The following is a 17,633-nucleotide window of genomic DNA, read 5'->3' as shown; positions in this document are numbered from 1 at the left end:
ATAACCTCTATCCCCCTCCTCTTCTCACATAGACTTATATAACCTCTATCCCCCTCCTCTTTCTTCTCACATAGACTTATATAACCTCTATCCCCCTCCTCTTTCTTCTCATATAGACTTATATAACCTCTATCCCCCTCCTCTTTCTTCTCATATAGACTTATATAACCTCTATCCCCCTCCTCTTTCTTCTCATATAGACTTATATAACCTCTATCCCCCTCCTCTTCTCATATAGACTCCTATAACCTCTATCCCCTCCTCTTCTCATATAGACTTATATAACCTCTATCCCCCTCCTCTTTCTTCTCATATAGACTCATATAACCTCTATCCCCTCCTCTTCTCATATAGACTCCTATAACCTCTATCCCCCTCCTCTTCTCATATAGACTCCTATAACCTCTATCCCCCTCCTCTTCCCTCTTCTCACCTCTACTCTCCTCTTCTCTCCTCTCCTCTTCCCTCTTCTCACCTCTACTCTTCTCTTCCCTCTTCTCACCTCTACTCTCCTCTTCCCTCTTCTCATATAGACCTCTATAACCATTATGGACCTCCTCATACCTACAGGTGGTGTTCCAGGCCTTCGGCGTGCGCGCGTATACGGACGATCACCACCTGGTGGACGTGATGCTGATGTTACTCCTGTACGGCTGGGCCGTTATTCCCCTTATGTACCTGTTCAGCTTTCTCTTCACCTCCACTGCCACCGCCTACACCCGCCTCACTATCTTCAACATTCTGTCGGGCACTGCCAGCTTCTTATCAGTCACTATCATGAGCATTCCAGGTAGGAACATAGACGGTCCTATTGATGTGCTTAGTATTTCACATTATTGCCAGTCTACAATGTACATAGGAGATGATGCAGAACTTTCTGATACAATAGCATTAAATGAATATAGGACAAGACTTATAGGAGTTGCCCCAAAATGCACAGCCTCTAGTGGATGTTATAGAGGGGTTTCTTTGCTTGGTACAGTGATCCCTCAACTTACAATGGCCTCAACATACAATTGTTTCAACATACAATGTTCTATTCTAGACCATTGTAAGTTGAAACCAGACTCAACATACAATGCTACAGACAGTCCAGATCTGTGAAATGTGACAATGGCCGGAAGAACTGACCAATCAGAATGGGCATTCACTGGTGAAACCCCTGTATTACTGAAGCGTATGCACTGACTGGTGTCTGGAAGTGCCCCCTACAGTACAGGAGGTATTACATGTTCTGTACTCTTTACCTGTCCCAGGGTTAGCTGCTCCTTTGGACACCAGGTGAGGGCGACTCCATGTTACTTTTTTGGGACACTTTGTGTACTGTACAGGAGCCCGAAGAAGCTCCTGTCCTCTACATAGACCAGCGTTTTAGCAAGCAGGGTACCCCCAGCTGTTGCAAAACTACAACTCCCAGCATGCCCGGACAGCCAAAGGCTGTCCGGGCATGCTGGGAGTTGTAGTTTTTCAACAGCTGGAGGCTCCCTGCTTGGGAAACACTGACATGGACAGTGATTTACAGCTCCCAGCAGATCTTTATTACTTTTATATGTAAGGATTTGCTTTATCTGTATTAGTTATCTGCTTATTTTTCTTTAATCCTCACTTTTTCCTATTTTTGGATGACATTTTGGAGGCTTCAGAACCAATTACCAGGTTTCCATAGAGTTCTGGTCTCAACATACAATGGTTTCAACATACAATGGCTGTGCTGGAACAGATTAATATTGTAACTTGAGGGACCACTGTATTCTCTCTGTTTTAGCAGAGAGTCTACGGCTGCCTCAAGGTGACAATCTATGACAATGTTTTCCAACCAGGGTGTCTCCAGCTGTTGCAAAACTACAACTCCCAGCATGCCCGGACAGCCGAAGGCTGTCCGGGCATGCCGGGGGTTGTAGTTTTGCAACAGCTGGAGGCACCCTGGTTGGTAAACACTGCTCTAAAGTATGGTTGTCCATTTAATTGCTTCATGTATTAATTACTACAATCCTTTGCTACTGGCAAACCTGTACTGATCAGCTGATCTTTGACTTTTTGTGTTTTCTCCTCTTTATCATGACTGTCTATGTTTTTTTGCAGCCCTGGGCTTAGTGGACCTTTCTCACACCCTGGACCTTGTATTCTTAGTGCTCCCAAATTATTGCTTGGGGCGATCGTTCAGCGACTTCTACCAAAACTACCACTTCCTGGAATTCTGCACTTCTTTTTTACCGCTTTCCGACATTGTCTGCAAGAAACTGAGTGAGTAACTTGCCGCTATCTATCATCGAGTATAATCTATGTCAGAGTGATCTCAGCAGGCCGCCATCTGCAGCTTGTGTAGATTGGAGCCATCTAGGACTTGTTGGTCTTAAGATGCGCCAGATTTTTAAATAAGAATGAGCCACTGTGATAAATATGGATAGTTCTTAGACTGTTTAGTCTGAGGGCCCTATTATATGGGCCATTATAGGCCGATATCTCCATGTGCAGCTTGTTGGATGAACATCGTCATGTTAGTCCAAGAACGGCATCAGCAAATGCCCAAATGATCGATCTATCTTTTTCAGGCAGCCCTGCCCGCATGAATGTCAGATCTTGTAAACGAGCACCGATCTACGCGATTGTCGTCAAAGGGGTACTACGCCGAAAAACATCTTATCCCCTGTCCAAAGTATAGGAGATAAGATGTCTGATCGCAGGCGTCCTGCCGCTGGGGACCCCCGCGATCTCCGGGCCGGCAGCAGCGTCGTCCAGAGCACGGGAGCTTGGAGCTTCCACAATCGTGACGTCACACCACGCCCCCCTCCATTTTTGTCTATGGGAGGAGACATGATGGCTAGTAGGTAGCCGTCACGCCTCCTCCCATAGACATGAATGGCGTGGGCGTGGCGGCTGTATCGCCAGTCATCTGGCACAGAGCGGAGTTCACTCCGTGCACGGATTTCTGGGGTGCCGCTCCGGAGATTGTGGGGGTCCCCAGTGGTGGGACCCCCGCGATCAGACATCTTATCCCCTATCCTTTGGATAGGGGATAAGATGTTTTTCGGCAGAGTACCGTTTTTTTATATATCTCCCTCAAAGTGCAGGAGTGTAGAAATTTAATTAAAAAAAACTACTTGTCCACGGGACTAAAACGGAGAAAAATGTACTTCATGATGATCCGCTTGTCCGGACCAGTTTTCACTTTTACACTCTCGTTTTTTTCCTCCTCGCCCTATAATAACCATAACTACCTACTATAATGATAGTAACATAGTTCATAAGGTTGAAAAAAGACCGGGGTCCATCAAGTTCAATCTATATCCCTAATGAGTCCCTACTGAGTTTATCCAGAGGAAGGCAAAAAACCCTCATACTAGAGGTAAAAATTCCTTCCCGACTCCAAATATGGCATCAGAATAAATCCCTGGATCAACGTTCTGTCCCTATAAATCTAGTATACATAACCTGTAATGTTCTTACTCTCCAAAAATGCATCCAGACCCCTTTTAAATTCTTTTACAGAGTTCACCATGACCACCTCCTCCGGGAGAGAATTCCACAGTTTCACTGCTCTTACAGTAAAGAACCCCGTCTGTGCTGGTGTAGAAACCTTCTTTCCTCTAGACGTAGAGGATGCCCCCTTGTTATAGATACAGTCCAGGGTATAAGATCATGGGAGAGATCTCTGTACTGTCCCCTGATATATTTATACATAGTTATTAGGTCTCCCTAAGCCTTCTTTTTTCTAAACTAAATAACCCTAATTCTGATAATCTTTCTGGGTACTGTAGTCCTCCCATTCCCCGTATTACCCTGGTTGCCCGTCTTTGAACCCTCTCCAGCTCCACTGTATCTTTCTTGTACACTGGTGCCCAGTACTGTACACAGTATTCCATGTGTGGTCTGACTAGTGATTTGTACAGCGGTAGAATTATTTCCTTGTCATGGGCATCTATGCCCCTATTGATGCCCCCCATGATTTTATTTGCCTTGGCAGCAGCTGCCCGACTCTGGTCACTACAGCTAAATTTACTGTTAACTAAAGTCCTTTTCCATGTCAGTCGTCCCAAGTGTTCTCCCATTTAATACATAATCCCAGCCCGGATTTTTCCTCCCCATGTGCATTACCTTGAACCTCTTCTGCCACTTCCCAGCCCAATCCTCCAACCTATCCAGATCCATTTGTAACAGTGCACTGTCCTCTATTGTGTTTACTGCTTTACAGAGTTTAGTATCATCTGCAAAGATTGCTACTTTACTATTAAACCCCTCTACAAGGTCATTAATGAATATATTAAATAGAACAGGACCCAAGACTGACCCCTGTGGTCCCCACTAGTAACAGTCACCCAATCAGAATAAGTATTAATAACCACCCTCTGTTTCCTATCACTGAGCCAGTTACTTACCCACTTACACACATTCTTCCCCAGCCCAATCCCTCTCATTTTATGCACCAATCTTTTATGTGGCACCGTATCAAATGCTTTTGAAAAATCCAGGTATGCGACATCCAGCGATTCTCCCTGGTCCAGTCTGGAGCTCACCTCCTCATAAAAGCTGATCAGGTTAGTTTGACAGGACCGATCCCTCATAAAGCCATGCTGATATGGGGTCATACATTTATTTTTATCAAGATACTCCAAAATAGCATCTCTTAGGAAACCCTCAAACAATTTACATACAACGGAGATTAAACTAACAGGCCTATAATTCCCAGGGTCACCTTTTGTCCCCTTTTTAAATATTGGCAGCACATTTGCCATGCGCCAGTCCTGGGGAACAGTTCCTGTTAGTATAGAGTCCATGAATATTAAAAATAGGGGTCTGTCTATTACATTACTTAATTCCTTTAGAACACGGGGGTGAATGCCATCGGGACCTTGTGATTTGTCTATTTAGATTTTTTGTAGGCGGCACTGTACTTCTTCCTGGGTTTGACAGGTGACCTGTACTTCTTCCTGGGTTAGACAGGTGAGCTGTACTGGGGAGTTTACCTTATCACACTGTTTCACCTGGCATTTCATTTTCCTCGGGGAATACAGTGGAGAAGAATTTGTTTAATATATTTGCTTTTTCCTGATCCCCGTTTATAATTTCTTCCTCATCATTTTTTAAAGGGCCTACACTTTCATTTTTGACCTTTTTGCTATTTATATAGTTAAAAAACATTTTGGGGTTAGTTTTACTCTTTTTGGCAATGAGTCTTTCTGTCTCTATTTTTGCGGCTTTTATCTGTTTTTTACATATTTTACATTTTTCTCTATAGCTTTTTAATGCTTCTTCACTTCCGTCCTCTTTTAGTAGTTTAAATGCTTTATTTTTTTCATTTATTGTCTCCTTAACATTTTTATTCATCCATATTGGTTTTCTTTTATTTCTGACCCTTTTATTCCCATAAGGTATATACATCTTACAGTGAGAGTTTAAGATATTTTTAAAAGTCTCCCATTTAGTGTCAGTATTCTTGTTTTTGAGGACATTATCCCATTTTATATTGTTAAGGGCTTTTCTGAGTTGGTCAAACTTTTCCTTCCTAAAGTTCATTGTTTTTGTGGCCCCTAGAGAGATTCCCTTATTGAAGAACAAGTAATAATGTATTATATTATGATCACTATTTCCTAGGTGTCCTTCTACTTGCACATTAGTTACTCTGTCAGGTCTGTTGGTTAATATTAAGTCTAGTAGGGCGCCCCCTCTGGTCGGGCCCGGCACCATTTGGGACAGATAATTGTCTTTAGCTATAGTCAGAAACTTGACTAATTAATTTTTCAATAGCACATTCTCCGAACCCAAAAAATATATATATAATCAGTGAAGTGAAATTGAAATAGTAAAAGATAATTTAGCAAATTTGGTGGTTTTCTTTTCTACGCCATTTACCTTGTGGTTGACCTAACATGTTGTTTTGATACTTTAGGCGCCTGATTACAGCGATACCAGATTTCTATAGTTTCCGTCATGTTTTACTAATTAAAAAAAAGAAAATTCAGAACTTTTTCAAATTTTTTAATAGCTATTTTTTGACCCCTGACCCCTCTAGCTTTAAAAAAAAAATTTTTTTGCACACCGGGCTGTATGAGGGCTCATTTTTTGTGCCATAATCTGTTTTTTGTATCGGTACCGTTTTGGTATTGATCTGACTTTTTAATTGCTTTTTTACTTTTTTGTTCTGGGAAATTATACAATTTGCAATTCTGTGGTTTTTTTTTTTTTTTTTTTTCTTTTTTTTTGACATTTATATTATTTACCGTATGGGATAAATAATATTATATTTTAATAGTTCGTACAATTATGCACGCACCGATACTAAATATGTTTTTTTTTTAATTATGTTTACATGTTTTATATAGGAAAAGGGGGTGATTTGAACTTTTAACATGGAAGGGGTTAATGTGTGTCTTTTAAACTTTTATTAAAACGTTTTTATTTATTTTTATTTTTTACACTTTATTAGACTTTTAGGAGAAATCATTAGATTCCTCATACAGATCAATAGAGTTCTATTGAACTCCATTGATCTGTGTGCTCTGCACTCCATTGATAGAGCCTAGTCCAGCCAGGATCTATCAATGACAGAGCCACGAACACCAGGGTATCGGAGGTAAGCCCTCCTGCTACCTCTATAGTGGATCGCCCCCTCCTCGTGCCCACTAGCCCACCAGGGAGCATTCACATGTCCCTTTAGACGCCGCTGTCAGCTTTGGCGGCAGCGATCTAAAGGGTTTATAGCCAACCGTGGCAATCGCCGCATGCTGGCTATTAGCAGCGGCCCCCGGCTACTGAAATCCATACAGACTGCTGAGGTCCGGTCGTCAGGTTCAGCCCTGCTGGCCCGAAACCGGGCTAAGGGCCGGAAAAATTCACCTGCCCGGCACCCAGAACTGCATGTCCTGGGCGTCTGGCAATAGGAATCCCACATCCCCGAAGTGTGTTGTACAGAATGCATAAAACAGTTCACTTGGCTGTGGATATGCCATAAATGCCCGAGATGGGACAACCCCTTTAAATGCTCATTGAGGATGACTACATCCATTTTACACTCATATACATGTATTCTCAGCTCGCTTGAGCGTGCACATGTTTATAATAGGGAGAGGAAAATAAGCCACTTTTAGACACCTCTGGTGGTGGCTTATCACTGTTGAGAACAAAATGCTCAGGTATGTTGAAATCCGAATGCCCCATCCTTCTCTTATCCAAAGGCTGTCCGGGCATGCTGGGAGTTGTAGTTTTGCTACAACTGGAGGTACCCTGGTTGGGAAACACCTGCCTATACAGTGATGTCTATCCACATTAATTAAAAAAAATATATATTTTTTTTTTTATCAACTGGTGCCAGAAAGTTAAAAAGATTTGTAAATTACTTCTGTTAAAAAAATCTTAATCCTTCCAGTACTTATTAGTACTGCTTAATACATCAGAGGAAATTCTTTTCTTTTTGGAACACAGAGCTCTCTGCTGACACCTCTGTCCATTTTAAGAACTGTCCAGAGTAGGAGAAAATCCCCATAGCAAACATATGCTGCTCTGGACAGTTCCTAAAATGAACAGAGATGTCATCAGAGAGCACTGTGGTCGTGATGTCAGCAGAGAGCTCTGTGTTCTAAAAAGAAAATAATTTCCTCCTGTAGTATTCAGCAGCTAATAAGTACTGGAAGGATTAAGATTTTTTTTTTTTTACAGAAGTCATTGACAAATCTGTTTAACTTTCTGGCACCAGTGGATTTAAAGAAAAAAAAAGTTTTCCATCGGAGTATCTCTTTAAATTGTCCATACCATTGGGGCAAAAGTCTCCCAACCACATAGCAGTGACCATAAATCAGGAGAGGTCACTTAGGGTAGCGGAACGCAGTGATGGCTCCTTACTAACACAAGGGTTTCCACTTATAAGATGCTATGTTCATTGTCTAAGCCAGAAGGCTGTCCGGGCATGCTGGGAGTTGTAGTTTTGCAACAGCTGGAGGCACCCAGGTTGGTAAACACTGGACTCATTGCTGTCTATGACATTCCCTGCTGTCTCTTATGTTTACCTCTATTTGTCCTTTCCAGATATCACCTATCAAACCAACTATTACTCCTTCTCTGCGCCAGGAGTGGGGCGCTACCTGACATCCATGGCCGTTCAGGGCTTGACCTTCCTTTGCCTTCTCTTTATTATCGAGAGCCAAGTCCTCTGCCAGCTGTTTCGGTGCAGACGCCAGAGCTGGGTACGAAATCTGGGAAGGGTGGAGGCTTTAATGAGTGGTGATCTGTAGTTCTAATCTGAAAGCCATTGTTGAGTTTCCTATGACATCAGGTCACACACCCTTCTATAACCTTTGCTGTCTTCATCTTTTCAGTCTTCACTGCCGGAGTCTCCAGTGGGTCCTTCGGAGGACCGGGACGTGGCCGATGAGAGGAAGAAGGTGTTGGAGTCTCCAGTGGAGCAGCTGTCTGGACTTGGTAGCCCGTTGGTCATCCGAGAACTCAGCAAGGTTAGTTATAGGAAATGGGACTGGTCATAAAAGTATGATATGTGGTGGGGTGAAGGGGGCTCTACCCCTAAGACCACCAACCCTTCCCCTATGACCATCATTAGTTGGTGCATCCAAAGTTTGGATTAAAGGAGTACTCCGCCCCTAGACCTCTTATCCACTATCCAAAGGATGGGGATAAGATGTCTGATTGCAGGGGGCCGCCGCTGGGGACCCCTGCAATCTCTCCTGCAGCACCCCTGTCATCTGGTGCCCGGAGCGAATTTGTCTCTGTGTCTGATGACTGGCGATACAGGGGCGGGAGTATCGAAATGTCACGGCCCCGCCCCCTTTATAAAAGTCTATGGGAGGGGGCGTGGCAACCTCTCATATTTATATGACTTTTCTAAGTGACTTCTTTTTATCAGACCTGTATCTAAAGGCCACATTCCATACATTGTCCATCCTTGAAGCCTAAGCCCTTTAAAGGGGTACTCCGCCCCTGGCATCTTATCCCCTATCCAAAGGATAGGGGATAAGATGTCAGTACGCTGCGGTCCCGCTGCTGGGGACCCCGGGAATCGCCGCTGCGGCACTGTGCTATCATTACTGCACAGAGCGAGTTCGCTCTGTGCGTAATGACGGGCGATACAGGGGCCGGAGCAGCGTGACGTCATGGCTCCGCCCCTCATGACATCACGGCCCGTCCCCTTAATGCAAGTCTATGGCAGGGGGCGTGACGACTGCCACACCCCCTCACATAGACTTGTATTGAAAGGGGCGGGCCGTGACGTCACGAGGGGCGGAGCTGTGACGTAACGATGCTCCGGCCCCTGTATTGTCCGTCATTACGTGCAGATCGATCTCGCTCTGTGCAGTAATGATAGCGGGGTGCTGCAGCGGCGATCCCCGGGGTCCCCAGCAGCGGGACCGCGGCGATCTGACATCATATCCCCTATCCTTTGGATAGGGGATAAGATGTCTAGGGGTGGAGTACCCCTTTAAGCGGTTCTCTGATGGAAAACACTTTATTTTAAATCAACTGGTGCCAGAAAGTTAAACAGATTTGTAAATGACTTCTATTAAAAAATCTTAATCCTTCCAGTACTTATCAGCTGCTGTTTACTACCGAGAAAGTTCTTTTCTATTTGAATTTCCTTTTTGTCTGTCCATATCAGGAACTGTCCAGTGTAGGGGCAAATCCCCATAGCAAACCTATGCTGCTCTGGACAGTTCCTGACATGGACAGAAGTGTCAGCAGAGAGCACTGTGGACAGACAAAAAGGAAATTCAAACAGAAAAGAACTTTCTATGTAGTAAACAGTAGCTGATAAGTACTGGAAGGATTAAGATTTTTAAATTAAGAAGTAATTTACAAATCTGTTTAACTTTCTGGCAGCAGTTGATTTAAAAAAAAAATATATATGTTTGAGTACCCCTTTAAGGACCTTTCCAATTTTCGTTTTTGCACTTTTGTTTTTTTCATTGTGGGACCAGTGGTACTTTGTAATGACTTCCTTCATTTTTCCATAACATAAATTAAAATATTTGGGAGGTGAAATTGTTAAAAAATAAAATAAAAAAAATTCAGTTTTGCTAATTTGGGGGGGCGCTTCTTCTTTACGCCATTGACCATGTAGTTAAACTAAGATATTATGAACTAGGGAGGTGTATGGAGCAGCGGTGAGTATTCTTGCTATCTCTTCATATATATATATATATATATATATATATATATATATATATATATATTCACATATATGAAAAGTGATATGTGTTGGTAGATGGAATACTCCTTTAATTGTATATTTTTATTTTATTTTGAAGGTCTATGGCCGCCGGGCTCTACTTCTCGCGGTGGACCGCATATCTCTGGCTGTGGGTCGTGAAGAATGCTTTGGTTTGCTTGGTTTTAATGGAGCTGGTAAGACCACCACATTCCGAATGCTGACAGGAGACGAAAGCGTCAGCTCTGGGGACGCCTACATCGATGGCTACAGCATCCTGCAGAACACAAAGAAGGTAACTGGGAGACACCAAAACATGGATCGGTCAGTCTGCTTTTACTCCTTATCTTATGAAACTTTCATTGGCTTTTTAAGGCCCAGCAGCGGATCGGCTATTGTCCACAGTTTGACCCCTTACTGGAGCATATGACTGGCCGAGAAACCCTGTGCATGTATGCTCGTCTGCGGGGGGTCCCTGAGATGTACATCAATAGCTGTGTAGAGAACATGCTGCGGGGGCTCCTCCTGGAAGCTCATGCTAATAAACTAGTGAGGGCATACAGGTGAGTAGGCGACTGCCGGGGGGGGTCCCACATGTTTGGTTTCTTTAATATTATGTTGAGCAGTGTTTCCCAACCGGGGTGCCTCCAGCTGTTGCAAAACTACAACTCCCAGCATGCCTTTGGCTGTCCGGGCATGCTGGGAGTTGTAGTTTTGCAACAGCTGGAGGCACACAGGTTAGGAACCACTGATGTTGAGAATATGGCTTATTCTGTCCCCTATTTCCCAGTGGAGGAAACAAGAGGAAGCTCAGTGCCGGAATTGCTTTGATTGGTGGTCCGCCAGTCATCTTCATGGATGAACCATCTACTGGAATGGACCCAGTGGCTCGGAGATTACTGTGGGATGCAGTGACCAGAACACGAGAGAGCGGGAAGGCTGTGATCATTACTTCACATAGGTGAGATGTAATCCAAATATATATATATATATATATATATATATATATATATATATATATATATATATATATATAATATATATAATATATTTCCATTGCATATTTTATATATATATGTGTGTATATATATATATATATATATATATATATATATATATTTATATTATATATATATATATATATATATATATATATATATATATATATATATATATACAGTGATCCCTCAACATACAATAGTTTCAACATACAGTGGTCTTTTCTGGACCATTGTAACTTGAAACCAGACTCAACATACAGTGTACGGACAGTCCAGATCTGTGAAACGTGTCAATGGCCGGAAGAACTGACCAATCAGAATGGGCATTCACTGGTAAAACACCTGTATTACTGAAGTGTATGCACTGACTGGTGTCTGGTAGCGCCCCCTACAGTACAGGGAGGTATTACATGTTCTGTACTCTTTACCTGTATTACGGAAGTCCATGCACTGACTGGTGTCTGGTAGCGCCCCCTACAGTACAGGGAGGTATTACATGTTCTGGACACTTTACCTGTACCAGGGTTAGCTGCTCCTTTGGACACCAGGTGAGGGCAGCTCCATGTTACTTTTTTTAGGACACTGTGTACTGTACAGGACCCTGAAGAAGCTCCTGTCCTCTACATAGACAGTGATTACAGCTCCCAGCAGATCTTTCTTACTTTTATATGTAAGGATTTGCTTTATCTATATTAGTTATCGCCTTATTTTTCTTTAATCCTCACTTTTTCCTATTTTTGGATGACGTTTTGGGGGCTTCAGAACAATTTACCAGGTTTCCATAGAGTTATGGTCTCAACATACAATGGTTGTCCTGGAACCGATTAATATTGTAACTTGAGGGAGCACTGTATATATATATACAATGGAAATTCTTCAGAAGTCCTCTCCCTAACCACCTAATGTCTTCCAGCATGGAGGAGTGTGAAGCTCTCTGCACGCGACTCGCCATCATGGTAAATGGTCAGCTCAAGTGCCTCGGCAGTCCTCAGCACCTGAAATGCAAATTTGGTAGTGGATACACACTACTAGCCAAGACTTCTAGAGGTGGAGATGATCTGGTTGCCTTCAAAGATTTCGTGGAGACAGTCTTCCCAGGTTAGTGAGTTCATAGTATAAGTGCAGTGTGGTCATGAGAACAATACTGGAAGGTACTGAGGCTGCATTCACACCACGTTTTTGCAATACAGTTCCCGTATCAGGTTTTTTATGAAAAACTGATTCCTCAAAACCGGACTAAACTGTAACCCGTATACGGTTTGAAAAATGATGTCCGGTTGCATCTGTTTTTTAAGAAAAAAACGTATAAGTTTTTAACTTTTCACTCATTTATGAATAAAGTTTCACTTGTTTGATTGAAATTCCAAGAAAAAAAACAGTATGTGCAAACCGGATGGAACCGTACACACATACACGGTTCTCTACGGTTCCCATTGACTCCCATGTTAAAAAAAACGTATATGGTTTTTCACCCGGACCCGTGGTAGGCTATGGTTTTGGTACGGGAAAAAAACAGACAAAACCGTACAGGATGCAAAACGGACACAACCTGATGCATCGTTTGGCATACGGTTTTCAATGTATAGTCAATGCATACGGTTTTCAATACGGTTCTGTACGGTTTTCAAATTGGAAACGTATACAGGAACTGTATTGCAAAAACGGTGTGTGAATACAGCCTAAGACAGAAGCCTCTCCTGCAAAGCTGCTAAATATTTTGACTGCTTCTCTCATGGATGAGCTGGCACGTGGACCCCTGATTTAGTTGGGCCCCAGAAACGTTCGGTTTTGCCCTGAAGGTGGCGCTGCCTGTGACAGATCATTTTGTAACCAGGGGTGGATGTTTTCTTGTCTCATGCAGGTAGCCAGCTTAAACACGAGCACCAGGGTATGGTCCATTACCATATAACAAACCAGAACCTGAGTTGGGCACAGGTAAGAGAATCTATTAATCCTGTCTTCTTCTTATCATGTGCACTATAGATAGATATATAGATGTGTTTGTGTGTATGGATAGATAGATAGATAGATAGATAGATAGATAGAGCTATATATAGATAGAGATATAAATAGATAGATAGAGATATATAAATAGATAGAGATAGGTAGAGATAGATAGGTAGATAGAGATAGAGATAGATAGAGATATAGATATAGATATAGATAGATAGAGATATAGATATAGATAGCTAGAGATAGAGATAGAACATGTAAAAAAAGAAAATGGCAGCAGCACACTTGGTCAACAAAATGGAGGCTCTTAGCGCACTTTTTGATCAAAACGTGTCCCCCATCCACCACGCGGAGGTGGCCTCTTATCGGATGGGTCCCTAAACACTCACCTACCTCAGGCTGGGTGACATGTTGGATCCACTAACGATCCAAACCACCTCCTGTGAAAATAGGGGAGGGGATGCACGGCTACAGAGGGAGCCACTCCCCCCAAATTTGCACAGCAAAGAAAAAAAACTGAAAATGTAGCCAGCACCTAAACCCAATACACGGGTGCACGCTGCTGTGGCAAGTACAAAACATGTAAAAAAAGAAAATGGCAGCAGCACACTTGGTCTATCTCTAGAGATAGAGATAGATAGAGATATATATTTAGATAGATAGAGATATATATATAGATAGATAGAGATATATATATATAGATAGATAGAGAGATAGATAGAGAGATAGAGATATGTATATAGATAGATAGAGATATATAGAGATAGATATATATATAGATAGAGATAGATAGAGATAGATATATATAGATAGATAGAGATAGATAGAAATATATATATATAGAGATAGAGATATATAGAGAGATATTGCTCTCTGTTCCTATGTTCTCTCCATATTGTGACAGTCTGCATACTCCTAATGTTTAGGCCAGTGTGCCTCCAGCTGTTGCAAAACTACAACTCTCTGATATTGTGAGTAATTTTGTATTCCAAAAACTCACAAGACGACAGGATAACACTGCTTCTCATAGGAATACACTGAGACTCTGTGAGTTATGGGAATTCACTTGCTTCAATCATTGTTCGGAGCAAGTGCATTGATGAGACTCCACTCCCTCAGTTTCGGCAAAGCCAAAAGCATCTTGGTAAATGTAGGTTGCATTAGGAAACCATATCAGAGGGGAAATAGGATACTACAGTTCAGACAACCGATAAATAACTCGTCACCTATAATAATTGTGCATAAAATATACACAAGATCCCATATTCTCTCATAATAACTAGAGATGAGCGAACTTACAGTAAATTCGATTCGTCACGAACTTCTCGGCTCAGCAGTTGATAACTTATCCTGCATAAATTAGTTCAGCTTTCAGGTGCTCTGGTGGGCTGGAGACTCTTTCCTAGGACTGTATCCACCCTTTCCAGCCACCGGAGCACCTGAAAGCTGACCTAATTTATGCAGGAAAAGTCATCAACAGCCGAGCCGAGAAGTTCGTGATGAATTGAATTTACTGTAAGTTCGCTCATCTCTAATAATAACCTATTCTGTGCTATATAGCCTTTTTATTATTTTTGCATTTGTGCTTTTTTAAAGGGGTACTCCACTGGCCAGCATTCAGAACATTTAGTTCCGAACGCTGTGTGCACGCTGCAGGGGTCTGCCACGCCCCCTCGTGATTATGCTGGAGGCTCGTGACGTCATGAGCCTCCAGCGCTAAACCTGATGCTCTAAACGAACACGGGACATCGCGTGGGTTCCGCTGCTGGTCACACATCTTATCTCCTATGCTTTGGACAGGGGATAAGATGTTTAGGGGCGGAGTACCCCTTTAACCTCTGTCGTTCCTTCTGCATCCAACCACTAATCCAGCATTAAAGGGGTTATCCAGGTAAGAAAAAAAAACTTATATATATATATATATCAACTGGCTCTAGAAAGTTAAACAGATTTGTAAATTACTTCTATTAAAAAAAAAATCCTAATCCTTTCAGTACTTATGAGCTGCTGAAGTTGAGTTGTTCTTTTCTGTCCAAGTGCTCTCTGATGACACGTGTCTCGGGAACGGTCCAGAGTAGAAGCAAATCCCCATAGCAAACCTCTTCTACTCTGTGCAGTTCCCGAGACAAGCAGAGATGTCAGCAGAGAGCGCTGTTGCCAGACAGAAAATGACAACTCAACTTCAGCAGCTGATAATTATTGGAAGGATTAAGATTTTTTTAATAGAAGTCATTTAAGTTAAAGTTTTGTTTAACTTTCTGGAGCCAGTCGATTATATAAAAAAAAAGTTCCTGGAATACCCCTTTAACTTCTAGCACGATGCCCATTTGACGCCGCCGTGAATGCAGTCTCTCCAGTGTGTGCCGCCATTGTGGCTGTTTACCAAGATCCAGACCCCTGTGTGTGTTTTGTTCTGGTTTCTGATTAATATTATTATTTTTATTTATTTATTTTTCTCCTTCTTTTCCATCCGTTTCAGGTGTTCGGAACCTTAGAAAAAGCCAAAGAGAAGTTTAATCTTGAGGATTACTGCGTGAGTCAGATCTCACTGGAGCAAGTCTTCCTGAGCTTCAGCCATTTCCAGCAGCCACCCGAGGTGGTCGTGGTATAGAAGAACTTAGATACTCCGGAAGAACCACAGAGATTGCTGTGAGAGATCTCCATGGACTGCAGACACTATGGCGCGGATGGACTGTCTACTACTGTTCCGTCCACGGTTTGCCCTCCGTACCACTTTCTCCGTCCACGGCTTCTACTTTTGCCGTCTAGCCAGGACTTGCACATTCCTTAGTAGAAGAGCCAAGATGTCCACGTCCGTCTAACCATTTCATTGTGAGAAATATCCGTCCATAATGATCCTGGCCCCATTGAATGCTGGACTTTGTAACCAGCTTTATCCTACGATGATGACCAATCTCCTTCAGTGCCTCCATCTAAGTTCATTATATGAACATCAACCTCCTCCCCACTGCAGTGTTTTCCAACCAGGGTTCCTCCAGCTGTTGCAAAACTACAGCTCCCAGCATGCCCGGACAGCCGAAGGCTGTCCGGGCATGCTGGGAGTTGTAGTTTTGCAACAGCCAGAGATCACTACTCTGATATTGTGAGTAATTTTGTATTCCAAAAAAGTTTTGCAACAGCTGGAGGCACCCTGGTTGGGAAACACTGCTTTTAGACTCTCGTTTTACTTCCGTCCTTCTAGCCTGGGAATGTCTGCACTGAAATCTGGATTTACCACTGACTACTGCACACTAGACATATGAGGCACCGATGGATCTACTACCTGATGATTGTAAGGTCACCCCCCCCCCCTTCCCCCCACCCAAAATTGTTTTACTGCTGGAATGGAATGCAAATTTTTTTTTTAAATAATGGACATTTAAAGGGAGCTCGATATATAAGGGAATTAAGGTATTAAACAATGGACTTGTCAATGCAACTGCTGTCTTACCATTAAGGACTGGTAGCTCTACACCCGCAGTGCCTTCTAGCTCCGCCGAGTGCCCAGACGGCGGTACCAGGAGCTTTAAGGAATGTCAACTTCAAGCTAGGGGAGTGTTCCCTGTACTGTGGCTCTCCAGCAGTTGCAGAATTACATCTCCCATCATGCTCTGACAGCCCAAGGTGGGCGTTGTAGTTCTGTTGCCGCCGGAGGGCCACAGGTTGGATAACACTGATCTAGGGAGTAATACTTAAAGGGGTACTCCACTGCCCCAGCGTTCGGAACATTTTGTTACAAACGCTGGGTGCGAGCTGCCGGGGTTGTGCCATCACGTCCCCTCAATGTAAGTCTATGGGAGGGGGGGCGTGGCAGCTGCCACGCCCCCCTCCCATAGACTTGCATTGAGTGGGCATGGCAGCCGCCATGCCCCCCTCCCATAGACTTGCATTGAGGGGGCATGACCGTGACCTCACGACCCCCGCAGCTCATACCCAGCGTTCGTAACAAAATGTTCCGAACACTGGGGCAGTGGAGTACCCCTTTAACATATTATCCTTTTAGTCTTAAAGATCAGAAGGCTGAAGTGAATGTATATGCTCCGTATGGACAGCTCTGCATGGTCGGCACCAATATGACCCTTGTTGCGAAACTAACCCCAAAGCTTGTGTTCTTGTGTGAAGAGCCAGGGAAACAATGTGTGTGGTGCTCTGTCCGGTCCCTTAGTCCTTGGAACACATTTTTGACTGCTCCAAGCAGACGTTTGATTGTAAAAACTCAATAAATCTTATTTATGCTGCTCTTTTGAAAGACACCGACTTTGTATAATTTATTTTATGGAAAAAACACAAAGCATCCTGATGCCATTAAACCAAGGACAGGACATTCTCAGGTTATTATTTTTTTTTTTTCCACTGCGGTCAATGGAGTTTTATCCAGCAAAATAGAAATGGTTACCGTTACAAAAGTGCACATACACTCTTAGGGTGCGTTCCCACAGGGCGTATACGCAGCGTATTTGACGCTGCGCAAAATTTATGGCAACAGCGGGAAATACGCTGCGTATTCCTTGCTCACTATACACACAGGG

The 17,633-nt window shown here is 43.0% G+C and overlaps 1 protein-coding gene across 4 annotated transcripts in view; it reads left to right on the top strand.

Annotated features, from left to right (window-relative positions):
* Nucleotides 1-17,372, top strand: part of ABCA3 (ATP binding cassette subfamily A member 3) — a 96,388-nt gene extending 79,016 nt beyond the window's left edge. For all 4 annotated transcript variants that reach the window (XM_056533608.1, XM_056533607.1, XM_056533610.1 and 1 more), the window contains exons 22-31: nucleotides 571-790; nucleotides 2,083-2,244; nucleotides 8,020-8,177; nucleotides 8,310-8,444; nucleotides 10,251-10,445; nucleotides 10,526-10,713; nucleotides 10,941-11,111; nucleotides 12,065-12,249; nucleotides 13,013-13,086; nucleotides 15,584-17,372. In XM_056533608.1, coding sequence (XP_056389583.1) covers nucleotides 571-790; nucleotides 2,083-2,244; nucleotides 8,020-8,177; nucleotides 8,310-8,444; nucleotides 10,251-10,445; nucleotides 10,526-10,713; nucleotides 10,941-11,111; nucleotides 12,065-12,249; nucleotides 13,013-13,086; nucleotides 15,584-15,715 — 1,620 coding nt within the window. In that variant the 3' untranslated portion in view covers nucleotides 15,716-17,372. The remainder of the gene's footprint in view (nucleotides 1-570; nucleotides 791-2,082; nucleotides 2,245-8,019; nucleotides 8,178-8,309; nucleotides 8,445-10,250; nucleotides 10,446-10,525; nucleotides 10,714-10,940; nucleotides 11,112-12,064; nucleotides 12,250-13,012; nucleotides 13,087-15,583) is intronic.
* The last annotated feature ends 261 nt before the right edge of the window (nucleotides 17,373-17,633 follow it).

This window comes from Hyla sarda, chromosome 8, assembly GCF_029499605.1.
Source record: "Hyla sarda isolate aHylSar1 chromosome 8, aHylSar1.hap1, whole genome shotgun sequence".
Lineage (NCBI taxonomy): Eukaryota > Metazoa > Chordata > Amphibia > Anura > Hylidae > Hyla > Hyla sarda.
This window is presented reverse-complemented; position numbering and strand designations above follow the sequence as displayed.